Source organism: Apaloderma vittatum, unplaced genomic scaffold, assembly GCF_000703405.1.
Source record: "Apaloderma vittatum isolate BGI_N311 unplaced genomic scaffold, ASM70340v1 scaffold12606, whole genome shotgun sequence".
NCBI classification, from domain to species: domain Eukaryota; kingdom Metazoa; phylum Chordata; class Aves; order Trogoniformes; family Trogonidae; genus Apaloderma; species Apaloderma vittatum.
The window spans coordinates 159,336-176,461 of NW_009722399.1; the positions used below are offsets into that span (position 1 = coordinate 159,336).

General features: G+C 38.7%; 1 protein-coding gene across 2 annotated transcripts in view; it reads right to left on the minus strand.

The window, feature by feature from the left end:
• Window positions 1-16,950, minus strand: part of SMARCAD1 (SWI/SNF-related, matrix-associated actin-dependent regulator of chromatin, subfamily a, containing DEAD/H box 1) — a 45,814-nt gene extending 28,864 nt beyond the window's left edge. Inside the window, exons 1-4 of one of the 2 annotated variants that reach the window (XM_009871768.1) lie at window positions 16,755-16,950; window positions 6,529-6,703; window positions 3,237-3,414; window positions 783-846 (exon numbers count right to left, since the gene is read on the minus strand). In XM_009871768.1, coding sequence (XP_009870070.1) covers window positions 783-846; window positions 3,237-3,414; window positions 6,529-6,703; window positions 16,755-16,950 — 613 coding nt within the window. Of the gene's footprint in view, window positions 1-782; window positions 847-3,236; window positions 3,415-6,528; window positions 6,717-16,754 lie in introns of those variants that run through there. The other variant, XM_009871769.1, reaches the window with a different exon arrangement.
• Between the last annotated feature and the right edge of the window lie 176 nt (window positions 16,951-17,126).

Consider the following 17,126-nt stretch of genomic DNA (forward strand, 5'->3'; position numbering starts at 1 on the left):
CTAACAATCCAAGAGATTTAACTCTGGATGCAGGTGATGTCAAGATACAAACCCAAAGCCCAAGAATGATGATGACCCTCTTACATGCTCACTACTTTCTGCAAATTTGAACATGATGTGTTGTGTTTTCTGGTCTGGGTTTTGTTGGTTGGTTGATTTGATAACTGCATGAGAGTGCCAAAACTGAGATGCAGATCAAAAAGCTCTAAATAAGCACTGAGGGCTCAAAGACATGGTTTGGGGGATGTTTTGCTAGAGAACCGTGGGGATTTGTCTAATGTTTAGGACTAATAATTCTTATTCAGAATAACAAGCTAATAGTGAAGTCAACTTGAAGAGAAAATCACGATTGGCCTTGACACAAACAATATCTAGTTATGAGCAGCTACATACTCCAGTATATTTTCTTCATACCACCACATTTCTTACCAACAGCAATTAGAATTACTATCGTTAACCCACTACTATTTTCCCCAACTTCTAGGCAAAGAAGGAACCAGTAAGAACAGAAATCACTTGAGGACCCACATGTAAAGCAATCCTGAGCTTTACAGAACAAACTCTCCTTTTTTGTTCTATTTTTGAATTTTGGTCTGCATTCTCTTTTCATCTTTGCCCTTGCAAAGCCTATAATTTCTGTTTCATCATTACAATAAACAAACAATATTATAACTTTTAGTGTATGCTTTACCACTCTTTAAATACCTCTCAATCAAATTTACTTCACTGAATTAGCTATAGCTTCTAAAGTCTGGTTTTGGGGCTTTTTTTGTTAAACATACCATCGTCACTGAACTTCAAATCAGCAGCTACTGCTTCATCCATTGTGTGTGCTGCTTCTTTCAACTACAAAAAAAAAATAAATCAACTGCTAAGTGGTGAGATTTAATTCAGTTCAACAGAGGAGAAAAATCATAGATCAACATTACTGAAATACAATTTAAAACACACCCCAAAATACATGTATTGTAAAATTCCAAGGCAGGAGGAGACAGAGGGGAAAAAACACCAAAAAACCCAAACAGGTACAAAATTAGCTACACTGATCACATACAGTGTATCTGCAAACACCTTAAAATATACACAGGAAAATATTTTTAACACAATAAGATTTATTATCGTTTTTTCCCCCCCTACTTCACAAATATACCACGCCTTTTTCAAAAACTATTCAATATTACTATCACAAAAGAAATCACTTTTCAGATCACCTGTTTAACTCATAAAATGTCTGTATACTGTAATGTCACATTGGTCAGTTTCCCGAAATTACATGCTTGAAACTTAGAACATGCCTCAAAGTTTATCTATACTTCCTTGCAGACCTAGATTTTTTGCCATCCTCACGTAATCTCCAAATAGATCAATTTTTACAACTTAATTGGATGTTGGGAATTTTAGAATCCTTTTTTGCAAGTGAATAACTTCAAAAGAAGCAAATAGTCTAAAGGTTACAAACGCGAAGAAAAACACACAAAAAAATTAATCATAGAATGGCCTAGGCTGGAAGGGATCTTAGAGATCATCTAATCCAACCTCCCTGCCCCGGGCAGGGATGCCCTTGACTAGATCAGGTTGCTCAATGCCTCATCCAACCTGGCCTTGAACATCTCCAGGGAGGGGGCAGCCACATCATCTCTGGGCAATCTATTCCAGAGTCTTGCCACCTTCGCACTGAAGAATTTCTTCCTAAGATCCAATCTAAATCTGTTCTTCTTCAATCTAAACCCATTTCCCCTTGTCCTATCAGTGGACACTCTTGTAAAAAGTCCCTCCCCAGCCTTCCTGTAGGTTCCCTTCAGATACTGGAAGTCAGTGATAAGGTCCTCCCGGAGCCTGCTCTTCTCCAGGCTGAACAATCCCAGCTCCCTCAGCCTATGAAGTTATGAGGAATCCTGATTCCCAGGTATGTGTCCCTGTTTCTAAACACTACTTCATAGTTATGCTATAGACACACAATTTCCTTTTCAAAAGGTTCGTGATTTTTCCTTAATAGCCTTTATCAGTTGCACAGGGTTTGTCAGGACAGGCTGTTCCAGATCCCTCATGAAGGAACAATACATTTGCCTAATGTTCCACTGTCTTCCTTCAAAGATATTGTGAATATGTAACTCTGAACAAAAATTTGTACAGCCTCTACACACTACGAAGTTCTTCTGACATCAGAACTATTTTACACTCTCCTGAGAATAAATACCATAAGCACTACATACCACTGAGTAGTTAAAAACACCACAGAAGTCACAAAACAGCAGAAACACCACCTGTCACTTCTAGCTAGTTTCTAAGCTATGATGAACTGTTAGCACTCTTTGGTTTAAACACATTCCAGATAGCCAAAAATTGAAACTTCATACATTCTGGAAATCTACAATATAAATTTTACAATGCCAGGATAAAAATTCCAAAAGTGCTATTTGCAACTCCTTCTTCTTAAACTAAAAAGCCAAACATAAAGCTTGATCCAACATTGAAAAGAAGCGCCCAGCAATGAGCACCAGTAAAATTTCTGTATTTCTTTAATAATATTTCAACAACGAGGAAACTTATCAGATTAATTTAAACACATTTAGCTTTGAAAACTAAAGCTCGTGAAAGCCTAGTTACATATCAGCATTGAAAAGTAACTTTGCTATAAATGTTTTACTGTATTGAAGATACTTTACTAAGTTACTATGTTACTGTAGATTTGTACTGTACATGTCAGCATCAAGTTCAAATCTACTCTTTTTGCCTCACTAGAAGTGTTAAAGTCTTCGCATATTTAATTTCACAAATGCAAGTGTGTAACATTTCAGCTACTGTAGATGATAATTTCACTCATTCTGCATTTAATCAGCTGCACTCCAACAAAGGCAGTTATCAATAGCTCTCAATCAAGACAGTTGTAACTAAGATTAAGCATCACAACAGAAAGAAATAAGAAAATGTTCTCTGCATTGGAATTCAATGTTGTTGAGTTGATCTTAAGGTTTTATATATATATATATACACAAATAAAGCACGTGTGTGTGTGTATATATATATTCATTTTTACATATACCTAAGTGTCTGTTTATGTATGCATGTGTATATGAAAAAGTTACACGGCTGTAGTTCCCCTAAAATATATTAATTTAATAAACCCTTTTGAAAATAAGAATAAATTAGCTGTTCCCTCTAATAAAGCCAGAGTCTTAGGAATACTGCCTACAAAAGAGCCAACAAAATAAATCAAAGGAACAGAGCATTATTACTTGTAGTAATTCTTGGTCACTTCTTTGAGGAAAACGTTCCTTCAGTGTTTGCAGCTTCGCATCTCTCATGTCTTCCTCCACATCCTTCTTCACAGGTGGCAGCTGATCCCCACCATTCACATACGCCAACTGGGGCAGCTCATCTTCAGTCTGTTCATCATCCTCAGACTGTTCAGAGCTACAATGTATGGGGGAAGAAAAAAAAAATTAAAATCTCTTTGCTTATCAATGTTTTAGTCTGTCAGAATCGCTCCTGTAAACCAAAGCCAACAGGATGGAACAAAATATGTTTAGATACATTCAGTAACACTGAAACAACTTGTACCCAACCTGGTATCTCCTATTCAGGACAAAATAAAGTACACAGCATTAAGTGTAGTCTTCCCTTTGCAGTAAACATGTCAACCTAGAAGAGGAAAGAAGAAAGGAGGAATGGACAAGGGAAATGCCAGGCCCTGCCCTCAGATTGTGTTATAAAAGGTTACTTGCCAATTTAGCAACAATCATCTTAATACATTTCATGATTTAAGCTATCTGAATTACATCAGACTGTCTCAGTTTATCTCGAAGTCTTGCTAGTATTTATCTGCTCAACAGATAAACAGATGTGGATACACTCTTTGTAAAAACTTTTCAGGCACTGCATGAACTAGTTCTCAGCTCACTGACAACCAACATCCTTATGCAGCATCTTAAACATCTTATGTCCTGAATTCACCAGAAGACATATTATTAGAGCTAATCTGCAGCAAAAGCACTCCCTATTTATTTTTCATGATATTCAGTCGCACAGACAAGACTGAACATAATCACAAGTCTCCCACCCTACTTCCCTCTGAAGACACATAATCACCTTTCCTGAACAAGAATTAAGGGAACTGTACAGAGTCTGCCATCAGAAAGGCTTGCCTGCAGGTCTCTTTGCACAGATGTGGGTGAAAGACTGAAAGTAAATCTGTTTTTCCTTACTGTATCTTTCCTTAGCAGTTGTAACAGCAGATTCCAAAACAATTCTGAAAAAAACTAGTAACACGACACACAGAAGATAAGACACTATTCTGAGACAACTGTTCTACAAATAATCCTTTTCACCCTGTCCTGCTCAAAAGACAGACACAGTCATGTGAACTCTCTCAGTATGCCTCTTTGAGTGAAAAAATCCTCAAGAATAACCCCAAACTCTAATTCCTCTTCAAATCTACCCAGCTATCTAGGTGTAAGCTTCCAAAGGTGATGCCAGCGCCCAATTTTAAAAAAAATCTTAGTGAAATGGCATGTTAAAATTCTATTAGCATATTTCAGGTCTTTCTGCCTTCGTAAGGAAAAAAGTTTATTTATAAATTGCATTTAAAAAAGAAAAATCAATCCATATGGGAAAGGTAACACTGCAATTACTCTATCCTTTCCTATCAGGGATTAACATCTAGATACTTGTCAACAAAGCCACAGTTACACACATCATAAATCTTGTCCTCTCTGTATAATCACATTCTTATCAGGCATGAAGAAACACTCATTTAACTGCTAAATGAGCATGACTCTGACCCACAAAATCTTGCATTAGAATTTTGACTTTTTCCAACAGAGTCCAGGCAGTGACCCTGGTACTGAAGCTTGCAGCACACTTTCTCTCAGGAAAGATGTTGTTTCTGCTCTGAACTTTCTGCTTTCTGCTGTATCCCTTTTTTAGGCCAAGCGGGGCTGGGACACCCTGCAAATAGAAAAAAATATTCATAAACCCCCCAAACACTAGGGTAGCACATGCACTAAAGCGCACAGTGCAGAGACTCTCCATCGACTGATTCTGTGCAAAGTCAGGCTAAACTCAGCACAAGCTTGAGCTCATAAGCCTGGTCAGATCCAAGCTAACTTGTGCCATGCTTTCAGTTAATTTATTAGCTCAAAGTGAATTGAATGCCATTTGACAGCTTAGCGGCTTCAGACCACATTGATTAGCACCTGAGCCAAGACACTATGCTCAAATGTGAGGCACTGGGGTGGTCAGCATGCAAGGGACGAGTGGCTACACAGGAATAATGAAGAGTGGAAATAGATACAGCTTATGTTCATCAGTCCCACTACGAGCTACTTTACTCTTCCAGCAATTGCAATGCAGCACAGCAGTAGCAAGCTGTGGCTCTACAAGTTGGATCCTGCATGGCTTATCAGCATCAGTTCCACACGGTACAAAGCCACTTGTATTGCTTCCAAACCGCGTTGACTATGTGTGCACAGCACTGCACACAAGCTAATTCAGTGCGCACAACCAGCTCGCTGTTTCTGTACCCTTGCACAACCTAACTTAAACCATAGACAGAAACATGAGTGTAGTCTGCCAACTACTAAATTATTTTTTCTTACTAAGTATCTGCCTTAATTTGAAAATTCAGGGAAGATGCATTAAAAATATCAGCAAGGAAAAACATTATTTGATTTCTGCTTACAAGCTCCAGTAAGTCCACACTCTGCACAAGGACTGAAAATCTGACAAGACACTACATCTCTAAAGGCTGCTATTCCTATAAAAGTTTTCCACAGATTAGTTCAATCAATTATCAGAAAAGCAGTATAAGCCATCTTGGTTTGCTTAGCGCAATAACATTAAGGGGCACAGACAATTACCACATTTCAGTCACACAGACATGTAGCTAGCAGGTAATAAATAGCAGGTGTTTCTTTAAACCATTCCAACTGGTTATGTGAGATGTCTGTCTACATCTTGTCTCTCTTGCACTTTTAGCACCCACACAAACAACTTGCACGCTATTCTCTCCCATCTTATGCAAAAAATATAAATTTCCAAATTGCTTAAAAAAAAAGTAAAAAAATAAAAAAGCTTTACTGAGCATAGCAAACACATCATGCAACTTCAGCTCAGAAATTCTTATACTACACATTATAGCTCTACTTGCTTTCCTGTCCACTGTGGTTTCATAAAAAAATGAAACAAGCTAAGATCACCTCCAATAGAGTTTAAAACTAATTAAGCAATAGTTTATGGGTAAGCATTCAAGTGCCATTAAAAGGATTTCAGAGGGGCAAATGCACAAATGTATGATGAACATCAAACGTATCATTCAACATCATAGAACTCTTCCCTCCTGTCTTCTCAGAGAAAATGGCTTCAAAAGCTGGATTCTTCTTCCCTGGAAATCCAATCAAGTTTAGCTAAGGGCAAGTAAATCACAAACCAATAAACCAAAACCTAGCCTCTGATTTTCAGTTTAGTATTTCAATTTAGAACATCACATCAGGTTGCACGAACATTACAGAAAACTGGTTGAAAGCGTACATTACAATCACATCTCTCCTTGGAGCCCTGTTTTCTTTTGCAGCACTGAAGTTTCTTGGTTCTTCATCTTCACTGTCTGAAGACACATCTAGGAACTGTACCCCTCTTCGACGCTTGAAATAGGATTGTTTCCTCATCCTCTTGGCTTCAGGCGTTTCTGGGATGGGAGAGTACCCTGTGCAAAACATTTCAATAGCATAAGAGACAGGAGACAATGACTTAGGACTTCAAATACTTTTATGTACTTAGAGCATCAGATAACTAGGATTTCTTCCTTATACACAGCAACTATTTAAACAAAACTCACATCCTTAGGCATGAAAATTTCCTTTAAGTAACCCTGAAGTGGTTACTTACCTGTCAAAAGATCTTCAGCCCTATTACATCAAACAAATAATTTTGATACTACCAAGTTTAAGAGATTACCTATTTTAGGTTAATAGCCACTTATGTATACATTTTTATTTTTGGAAAAATTAATAATCAGCAAAATTGTCTGGACTACTTTTCCAGGCTAATCAGGACATGGATAGAAAGGTACCGATGTATCTGATGGCTGGTTAGTGATCTGCTTGTCTTGACAGCTTTTTTGAAAGGTAACAGTACTATACTGCAGAAATTTAGGAAGCTGCACTGAGGAACTTGACGTGTAAGCTGAGAAACATAACCTATTAAGCCAGTCTTTTCCACACTACGCTCCAGACAATTCTTAGCAAGGAAACTTAGCATTTGGAAGGCTATACAGAACCTATAATCAACATATGTCAGTGTGAAGACATCTCACATACCACATGCCACATTCAATGACACTTAAAAAATTGACCCACTATGTGTGCATTACCATGTATTACGGTTTTGGTTCTGAACATGCTTGTAAGACAACGAAAAGCAAAAGCAGGCAGCCTAGTAATGTAATTCCTAAATCAGTCATGAAGAATGTATGACTAAGTCCCTCAACATCAGCTACACCTTAAACCAAATCTATTCACATATCTAGATGGGGAAAACCTGACCACACAGGGAAATCTATAAAAAACCTAACATACAAAATAGGTCCTGAAGCAGACACTGTAAAATAAAACTAGGAAAGCTACACTTTTTTAGATTTTGCCCTGTCACCCTCTTTCAGTACAGTACCAAATGCAGCTAAGGCACAGTATGCTCTAAATGCACATATTGCATATTTCAAGATGATTCTAACTAAAATTCTGGTGCTTCTGCAGGAGCCTGGACAAGGTAAAACACATAGTTCAATCCAATGCCTAAGGAGGCTAGAACCGATTTGCTACTATCTTTAGAAAACCGTAAGGAAAAAAAATAAACAATTTTTAGTTGATACATGTGGCCTTGAACACAGAGCTTCTAGCTCTTCTGTCTTTAAACCTGCACTAAACAGAACTAAATACTTGGACACAATTGCCACCCCTTAAATGTACTATTTCACATCAGTAATTGAAGAAAAGCACTCAAGGCATTTTTTGAAAGGTATGAGCCAAGAACCATTCACAGCCCGACCTAGCGCAACAGTTGCATGCATTCAAGACTTCATTCCTTTCTACCACTTCACCATTTTTACAGCCATTGCTGGAAAGAAAGAACAGTTGGTAAGCTGAGTAATTTGGTTTAAGACCAGACAAATTATGGACCCCGAAGGCATATGACTGAAGACAAGACAAACAACACATGGAGAAGAGAATATTTTCTGTATGAAAATAATCTTGCAGGAAAAAAAAGAACAAACCAAAAAAACCCACCTCACTGTGTCAGAATTTGATGGAAACAAAGATAAACCCAAACGTATAAGCAATTCACAGGAAGCTACCAGGTGATATTGGCTTTGAAAGGGAAAGGTACCCAATAAACTAAAAAAAAAAAAAATGTTAACAAATGTTACTGTGCACTACTGAAAAGGAAGAAAATAACTTGGAAATCTTGGAAATGGAGCTTAACACTGGTTAAAGGGATGGGAGTGAGTGTAACTCAGCCTTCTTTAATAACCCTACAGAAATGTAAATAATGGCTCAACAACAGTTCAAAAAAACCCCAATCCTTGAAGCCTTAAGTCTTCAGATAACCATAGTAACACACAGGAAAAATCCTACTGAAGACACAAAACACACTTCTAACCAGGCATTACTTCAGAGGGGCAAGAAGAAAGAAGAACACAATTATCTCAGCTTTTAATTCAGAAAAGAACATCACAGCCTGGCAAAGAATCATAGAATAGAATCATAGAATCATATCAGCTGGAAAAGATCTAGAAGATCGAGTCTAGCCTTTGCCCCAGCCCTACCAACCTAGTAAACGATTCCCCTCAACACAACATCCACCCAATTAACATAACATAACACAATTAACATAACATCCACCTGATCAGCATTTTGCATTGTGCTGTGATCTTTTTTGCACGCATCGAGTTGGAAAGCCAGTTGAAGACAGTGTAAGTTTTGATTAAATAAATGGCATCCTTTGATTTTTATAAATTTGGTAAGTATATCAGATAACAGGTAGGCTCAGATGATGATTATCATCGTCTGTAACAAAGTCCCAAACTGTGAGACTGCTGGCATGGTGGGAAAGTAGGGATGCTTGTCTTCTTCCTGAGGAAATCTAGACTTGAAGTTTAAGCACGTGCTATTAACGTAACATCACATAGTTTATACAGATGTATGCCAAAAGAATGTTATATCCTGCTTAGGTTAAGAAAAGGAATCTTCAGTGAGTTACTGCTTGTACCTTTCCTCAATGCACAACAGTTCCATTATGCTTAAAACCCTTAAACAAGGCAGTGAGTCTTATCTTCTGTTCTTAAATCCTTGAGCTTTCACAAAGATACCTAAATTGAGGCGCTTTTTTTCATGAGAGTTAGTTACAAGGAAGAATTGTCTTGCTTCTTCATCCTGCTTCAGCAGAGAAACCCATGTTTTAATTTCCACCTAAAAACTTCTATAATCTGGCAATTTCGTATTTCTCACTGACCGGTTTTATTAAAAAGGAGTTCATTTCTCTTGCACCAAAGAAGAATCTGCTTCCCAGGCAACGGGCAAGTTTTCCCCCCTACCTGCTGCTGCCGACCAGCCCACATACACTTCTGTGCCCCAGGACCAGGGGCACACCAACAACAGCCTCCTCCTGGCTCATTACAGTAGAGATCAGCTGGCATCAAACACACACACACACACACACACACTGGTTTTTAAAACAGACCCCCTTGCCAGTCCCCTCATCTTGGGTTGCCCTGTGCACAGATGGGCAACTTGGGCTCTCTGGTCCCTCCCTGGCTTTCCAGGCCACTCCGCACCACTGACACACCAACCTCCATGGCCCACGCCCACTGTCACTTGGTCCACATTTTCCACTCACTTCGGTCCCTCCAGCTGCTGGCACCCCAGACACATGCGCCCCCATGACCCGTCGTCCTCACTCCAGAGGCCGCCTCTTAGACCCCTGTGCACACAGACCACATGTCCCTCATCCAGGAAAGCAGCCAGGGAGGATTTTAACAAGACGGGGCTCACTATGGTGAGCACAAACAGGGCATGGCTGGCCAAGTATACTGATCTGTACACACATAGCAGACACTGTTAGCCCCTGATCCCTCTACTTTCCTCACACTTCCTCCTCTTCAAAACACTCTGATCCCTTCCCTTACCCACCTTCAGTTCCTCCCCTTCAACATCCCATAGCAAGCTCTGTATAATCCTAAATAGCTCTTACTTGCATTTCTTTAGAAATAAGTCCCATGTACCCAAAATTCACCAAACACTCTCAGTCTGAACAGTGCTTGCAACAGCCCTGCTGTTGACCCATGGTGCTAGGCATCACCTTGAGCTCAAGGTGCTGCCAATCTTCCTGTGACAATCCCAGGAGAAGCCAGGGCAGGGGGAATTCCTCCTACCAGGTTACTCAAGCTCCCCCACCCACCACTGTGCCAAGACAAGCAGTATACTCCATGGCACAACGGCACAAATGCCCCCTGTGTGGCTGGTGTTCAAGAAACAGGAGCTCCTTGCTGTTGATAGTGTCTGACTTACGTCATGACAAGATGGGCAAGAACACAGAGCAAGAGAGACCAGGTAAAAGAGACTCCAGAATTAGATAGAGAATAGCTATGCTTTATTAAGAGCCTCAGTGAAGGACGACAGACAACAATATACTCTGAAATGGAGTGGTGGGTGGAGTCACACGGAAAAGACACGGTGCAACGGATACAAGTCACTCCTGGGGAGCTTATGATTGAACTCCAGAGGAAAATTTTTCACCATGAGAGCAAAGAGATACTGAAATAGTCTTCCAAGTGAAGTGATGGATTCTCCAATTTGAGACAGTTTTAAGGCTCAGCTTGACAGGGTGCTGGGTCGTCTCATTTAAACTGTATTTCTTTAAGGGGTTGGACTAGATGATCCTTGAGGTCCCTTCCAACCCAGTAATCTATGATTCTATGATCTCCTACACCAGAGAGCTTTAAATCACGAATAAGAAAACAGATCAAAACAACAACACAGGGAAGATCCAGCGCAGTCAGCTACAAAACTGCTGGGAGACTTGAGTTTTAATGATACAACTGTCAGTATAAGTCCTCATATAAAAGGATTTTACATGCTCCTAATGCAAATAGAGCATCACGGGCATCCTCTACTCTCTAGCAAGTAAATCCTTTCTTAAAAGTCATGTGCCTATAATCCAAACACTAGCGGTGCTTTCTCAGCTGCTAACTCCGGAACCAAAATTTCAAAAAAGGTAGTTTCTTTTGCCTCCATTCACTACCACAGAAACTTGCTGAGTCAATCTCCTAGAGAATGTAACACCAGTTTTCAAAGCTGATTTGCCAGCAGAGATAAGACACAGAAGAGGCCAGAATAAACTCATCTGATAATCAAAAGCACAGGTGAGCTACACTATGTCTACTTCTTCATCTGTGATAACAGGTCTCAATTTTAATTAAATTATAAAAATCTAAAGCTTTTCTATCACTTTCCAAACATGATAATTATGGTAATGATTTTTAGAAGAACCAGAAGTGTTATTTTGCAAAGCAACCTTGTTATTTTGAGAAGCCCATAAATCTGTAAATTTTGGATGGCCTAAAAATTACTAGTTCTGAAGCAGTAACATAGTGTCCCAAGATAGGCCTCCCTGCAACTAAACCCTACATGTTGGCAGTAGAAAGCTTCCCAGAGGTACCTTCTTCTATCTATCCATGTTCGGAAAATGTGTTGTCCTTAATAGAGTTGCTTTGCTTCCCCTGAAAAATATATGCATCTTAATAAAGAGAAGAGCAAGAGAGACCTTTTTATTTGATTTAAACATAAAGATGCAGGCAAACTTATTTCAGCAATTCATCTCCAGCAAACTAAAATAAAGCAGAAAAATTCTGACAGTTGAGAAGTTGGGCTAGCCAAGGAAGGGCTACCACAATGTGACAGAAATACAAGATGCATCAAATGATGTGAATAGAAATATCAACACAAGTCCACAAGAAATAGAAGTTCACATCTCTACTGAATTAACAGAACTGATCAAGCCGGTCTTCATGATCTTTGCCTTGTAGGTTAGACAATATTCTGAACGTAGTCAGTCATGCTCGCAGGAGCAAGTAGCATGACATCAAATGACAGGTACTCATGACAGCTTTGCTAAGAAACATCTTTATTGGATTTAAAAAGAAGAAAAGGAAGCTCATAAAAATAACACTGTCTTAAAAATATGTTTTCTTTATAATATAAACCTTAGAAGAGGTTTAGATTTAAACAAAGAGCATTTACTGCTTCTCTTCATGTCCTGTCATTTTCTTTTTACTTTAAATAGCAATTGCTGTCCAGTCTTCACGACAACTAACTCCTACACCTGTAAAACACTGAGATGCCTGGAAAAAGTGTTCTGCCTCCCTCCCCAAAAAAAGCAGTATTTCCCTCACTCTCTCCACTTACTCTCCTGAACAGAATCACTTCTTAAGAGGGAGGGCGGAGGGGGAATAGGACAGGAATCACATATGTAAAATAAAGAGTCCTCACGTTTAGAGCAAATTATAACCTCGTAGAGTAGTAACAGATTAAACAGTTATTGCCACAGCATGTAATTACTGGATGTAGAATCTCCTGACTATAGGTAATCAAAAAGGACTGTTAAGGAGTGCCTGCAATCATAAGACCAGGACTTGACTCTAAAACCAGAAATAAAATTCAGCTGCATCCCTAAGTGGAGATCTAAACAAAACCCAAACCCAACAATTGATTTTTGCTATCATACAAAAGAGACTCCATGAGAATAACTGGATCAAACTGCCTATGATCATATGGAGACAGTGTTAAGTTATGGATGAAGGTACTCAAATGTAACTGTTTTTAGAATGTGAGAGCAAATATTTTGTTTCGTTTAATCAGTAAACACACAGCTTCAACTGCTCTTTAAAAAACTTCACCTTGAAAAAAATTTTTTTTAAATCATACTACAGTCTTTTGAGAAAGACAGACCTAGTGCAGAGCCGTATTACATTGCCCTATAATTCTAAATATAACCTCCTACACAAACCATACACCACATTCTGAAAGCCAGATTCTTCTCTCCCAAATAAAAACAAAGCTGAGGTAATACTTGGAGGTTTACCACACTTACTAATACTGCACTACCAACATCCTCAAATGGAAAGCAATTTTCACATAGTTTTGGAAAGCAGTATCAAATGCATGCTGCTGCTCAAGTCTACAAATTAATTAATATTCCACTCTCAAACAGAAGTCTCTTGCTGTGATGCTTTCAACATCATAACTTGAAAGTACAGTCATTTGGGCTAAATATTTAAATAGTACAGAGGATGTGAACAAAAAATAAATTTATCATCAATTACAAGATTCTACATAGCAGTTCAATTTCATCTACAACTTTTGATTCACTGGTGAAGCTTTGTAAGCATGCTTTTTGACTAGAAATATAATTTTGAAATTCACAATCCATAATTATTCTAATACAGTTGTGCTCCATCTCTACAACTGGAATAATCTCATTACCTTAATACAACAGGCTATTTACATATTTATAAACACGTAATTGCAAACCAAGATGCTAACTTCACTGTTTTTTCATAAGACTAAAAGAAACCAAATGTGTGTATTATTTAGTAACTAATACTTAATTTTACAGAAAATTGTAGTAAGCCACTCCAACGGGTTTCTCCACCTCTTTAGAGAGGTATTTTTCAGATACAATTTGATAACTGTCCTTACAGTTGGTTTCTACCCCTCAGTTAAGTGGTGCTCAGAATTACCACCTACAACTTGGCTACAAAGTCACTGAAAGCCTATATAATTTTCCATACACACAAGTGTACAAAGATGACCACTACTTCTTGCCGTCATACTATAGATGGTTTATTAAAGCGTATCTTCAATACAATTCAACAAGCAGCATTACATACATATGTACTCAGGGTGCAGAACAATCTACCAATAGTTTGTTCTGGGAAAACAAAACAAATTAGGCTAAGATGATAATGGCTTTTTATGACATAATAGATACAATCTGACTATATTTTTCCAAGATTAAGGAAATTAATCATATCCTTGTTAGACAGGTATTTCAGGACACCTGACAAAACAGAAATTTCAAGAAAACTCCAGGAAATTATATTGAACCATGTGCGCTCCCTGAAAGAAAAAGTCAGATTTAGAAATTCTCTATACGTATACAACATGATTGCATGATACCAAATGAAATGGGACAAAAAAAGCCATCAGCTATTTAATATTTTTCTTTTTGTTTGTGTAAGTGGAAAAAACCCAACTTCCTCTCATTTCCTCAGTTTCATGGACTCATATTTTGTGAAACCACTGTGTTTGTCTTCAGAAAAAAATACAAGTAATTGCTGTCCTCACATTTATTGAGCATTAGGGAAGGTTATTTTTATTAGCTTGGTATAAACTGTTTCTTGTACAAAACAATACTTTGACTTAACATATTTAGCAGCAGAGAGAGCACACAAAAGTGCCATAGGCTGGTCATCTCCATACCTTCCCCATGATGATATAAGAGGAAAAAAACCCAAATAGCCGTTCATTTTATTTGACCTAAAGAAAGAAAACTACTGTCTTCCTGTCACTAATTAGGAAACAAGATGGAACAGACATCTGCTCATCAAATCTAGCTTCCTCTCTTAGATTTAAGTTCCACAACTTCTCTGGCTAACCCACTCCAGCATCTCAGCATCCTCACAGTAAACAATTTCTTCCTAATATCTAATCTAATGAAGCATTAAGTAAACGTAAAACACTAGTAATTACACCTCAATTTTAAATGCTAATTAGCATACCAGTTCTACACTAGCATCTGTGTGCATGGACTCTTACTTAAGTGAATATTTTGCTGTAATTCTGTCCACACTTTTATTCTACTCTGTGTTACTGGTAGCTACCATCATCTCCCACTACTTTTCTTCACAATTACTTAGCCTTCCACAATGGTTCCGCCTTTAGGCTGCCCTTCATCCTTCCTTTTATTACGTCACATTTAAACTCATATTCATGCCTCTAAATTGCATATTACACACCATCTCCTCCTCAGTCCTACCGCTGCAGAACATAAGCCAAGGGAGACTAGTATTTTCAAAAGCTCCACAGTTTGTCACCCGTGGTAGTTATGGTCTACCGACATGCTCCCACCAACAAAACCAAGTCCACAGAGAGATTAAAGAAAAAAATAACACTAAAAAGATAAAAACCAATCACGAAGACAAATAAGGCACAAGCCAAGCAGCATCATTTGTTATCTCACCTCTACATTCACAGTTCAAGAAGGGTACCTGCATTCCACAATTTCTACACCACACAAAACATGGATTTATTGCAAACAGGGAGAACACACCTCTTTCCAAGTGCATTTCCTCAGAGTGCTATTTTTTTCCACACAATCCATTACAAACCATTGACATGAAGAAATCACAACTAACAGTTGCTTGCTTCTTGTGTTAAGTTCTCCCTACCACTGAAACATCCTCTCTACTGGTGGACAGACTGCTTAATTCCACACTGGCAACTCACAAGCCAAGATTTAGAAGGCTTTTAATATCTTAAACATAAAGCGTCAATTAATGTTTACTAATGTAAACATGAGACCACCCCAGTCAACTGAAAACAGCGAACATGTACAAAAAACAAAGTTCATGGAATAGTAAATATCAATCTATTCATATCGATTTGGCACACTTTTAAAAGAGGAACTCCTCCCTGCACATGAAAGGTTTTCTGTTATCGCCTAGATAAGGTACTTCCTTCCATCAAGGAAAAACTGTATGTAAAACATATATAGTTTAACAACACCAACTGATATTGCTGCTCCACTACTGACTAAATGCATATAACACTCATATCCTGAAATCTGTAACAGAAGTTATATGGAACATCCAAAATGCATAAAATAACCAGCAACAAATAATTTTTGCTCTTCCATTCTTACTCCTTCAGTAAGAGAAGCTACTGATGAATGTGACAATACAGTTGACAGCTATTATAATTGTTTATTATTATTAACTGAAGAATTCAAACAGAAACATCACATCTGCAGTTTATCAGCCAAACAAACCAATAAATTACTACACAAGTAAGTTTTCCACACTTCCATGAAAAACACAAGCCACTGCCAGGAGAGGACAAACACTACTACAAAGCTATTAACACAGTCAGCTTGTAAGGATCAGCAACAGGTTTCTCAGCCCATTATAAAACCAGGCCTAACTGAAAAGAATATGCTTTCTTCCTTTTAAGTTGTGTGACATTGCACACTGCATTAGCCTAGGACCCTAGCAAAACCAAATTAAGGGTATGTAGTGTTGCATTTATCAGACAAATAAAAGTTATTTTTTTCTTTGAAAACCTTGTTACTATGTTAGTGTAAAATAAGTATCAGTAAAGACAACAAATAGGAAAGCACAACATACTTTAAACATTAATGTTATTGCTTGTCTATTCAACTAGAAAAAATAATTTCAGCTTTAGTTACGAGAAGGTTTCCAGTCTGACTGTAAATGCACAAGTTCAACTACAGCGAGCACCATTACAAACAATATATCATTTTGTGGAAATTGCCGTGAAATATACATATGCATAGAAAAGCACATTCGTAAAACAAGGAAAGAGGAGGGGGAAAATATCAAGATAACAGGCAACAATTATTTTATCTCTAGAAAGCAAATCAGTTACACTGTTCTTATACTACACACAAAAGCCCCAACTCACCAGTTATGTCTGTCACATCCGATGCTGGCGTATCTGGCCTGCTGCTGTCATCGGCAGCTTCCTCCTCATCCCCTCCAGCAGCACCACAAGCAGAATGAGCCGCCTGCACCTGTGCCGCCGGCGGAGACACGGGCTCCTGCTCCCCGCTCTTTCTCTTCCTCTCGAAGCGAAACCGGTCCAAGTTGTAGAGACTCATGTCCTTCACCCGTCGGCCCCGTCTGCGGGGGCAGGAGGGCAGAAAACGGGCTCGCCTGGGCGGTTTCTGCGGGGAAAGCCGGGAGGAGGGAAGGTGGCGGCGGGGCTTAGCGGGTGCGGCTCGGGCACACGCCGGACAAGGCACCGGCGGCCGCTCCCGGGCGCGACCCTTCCCGT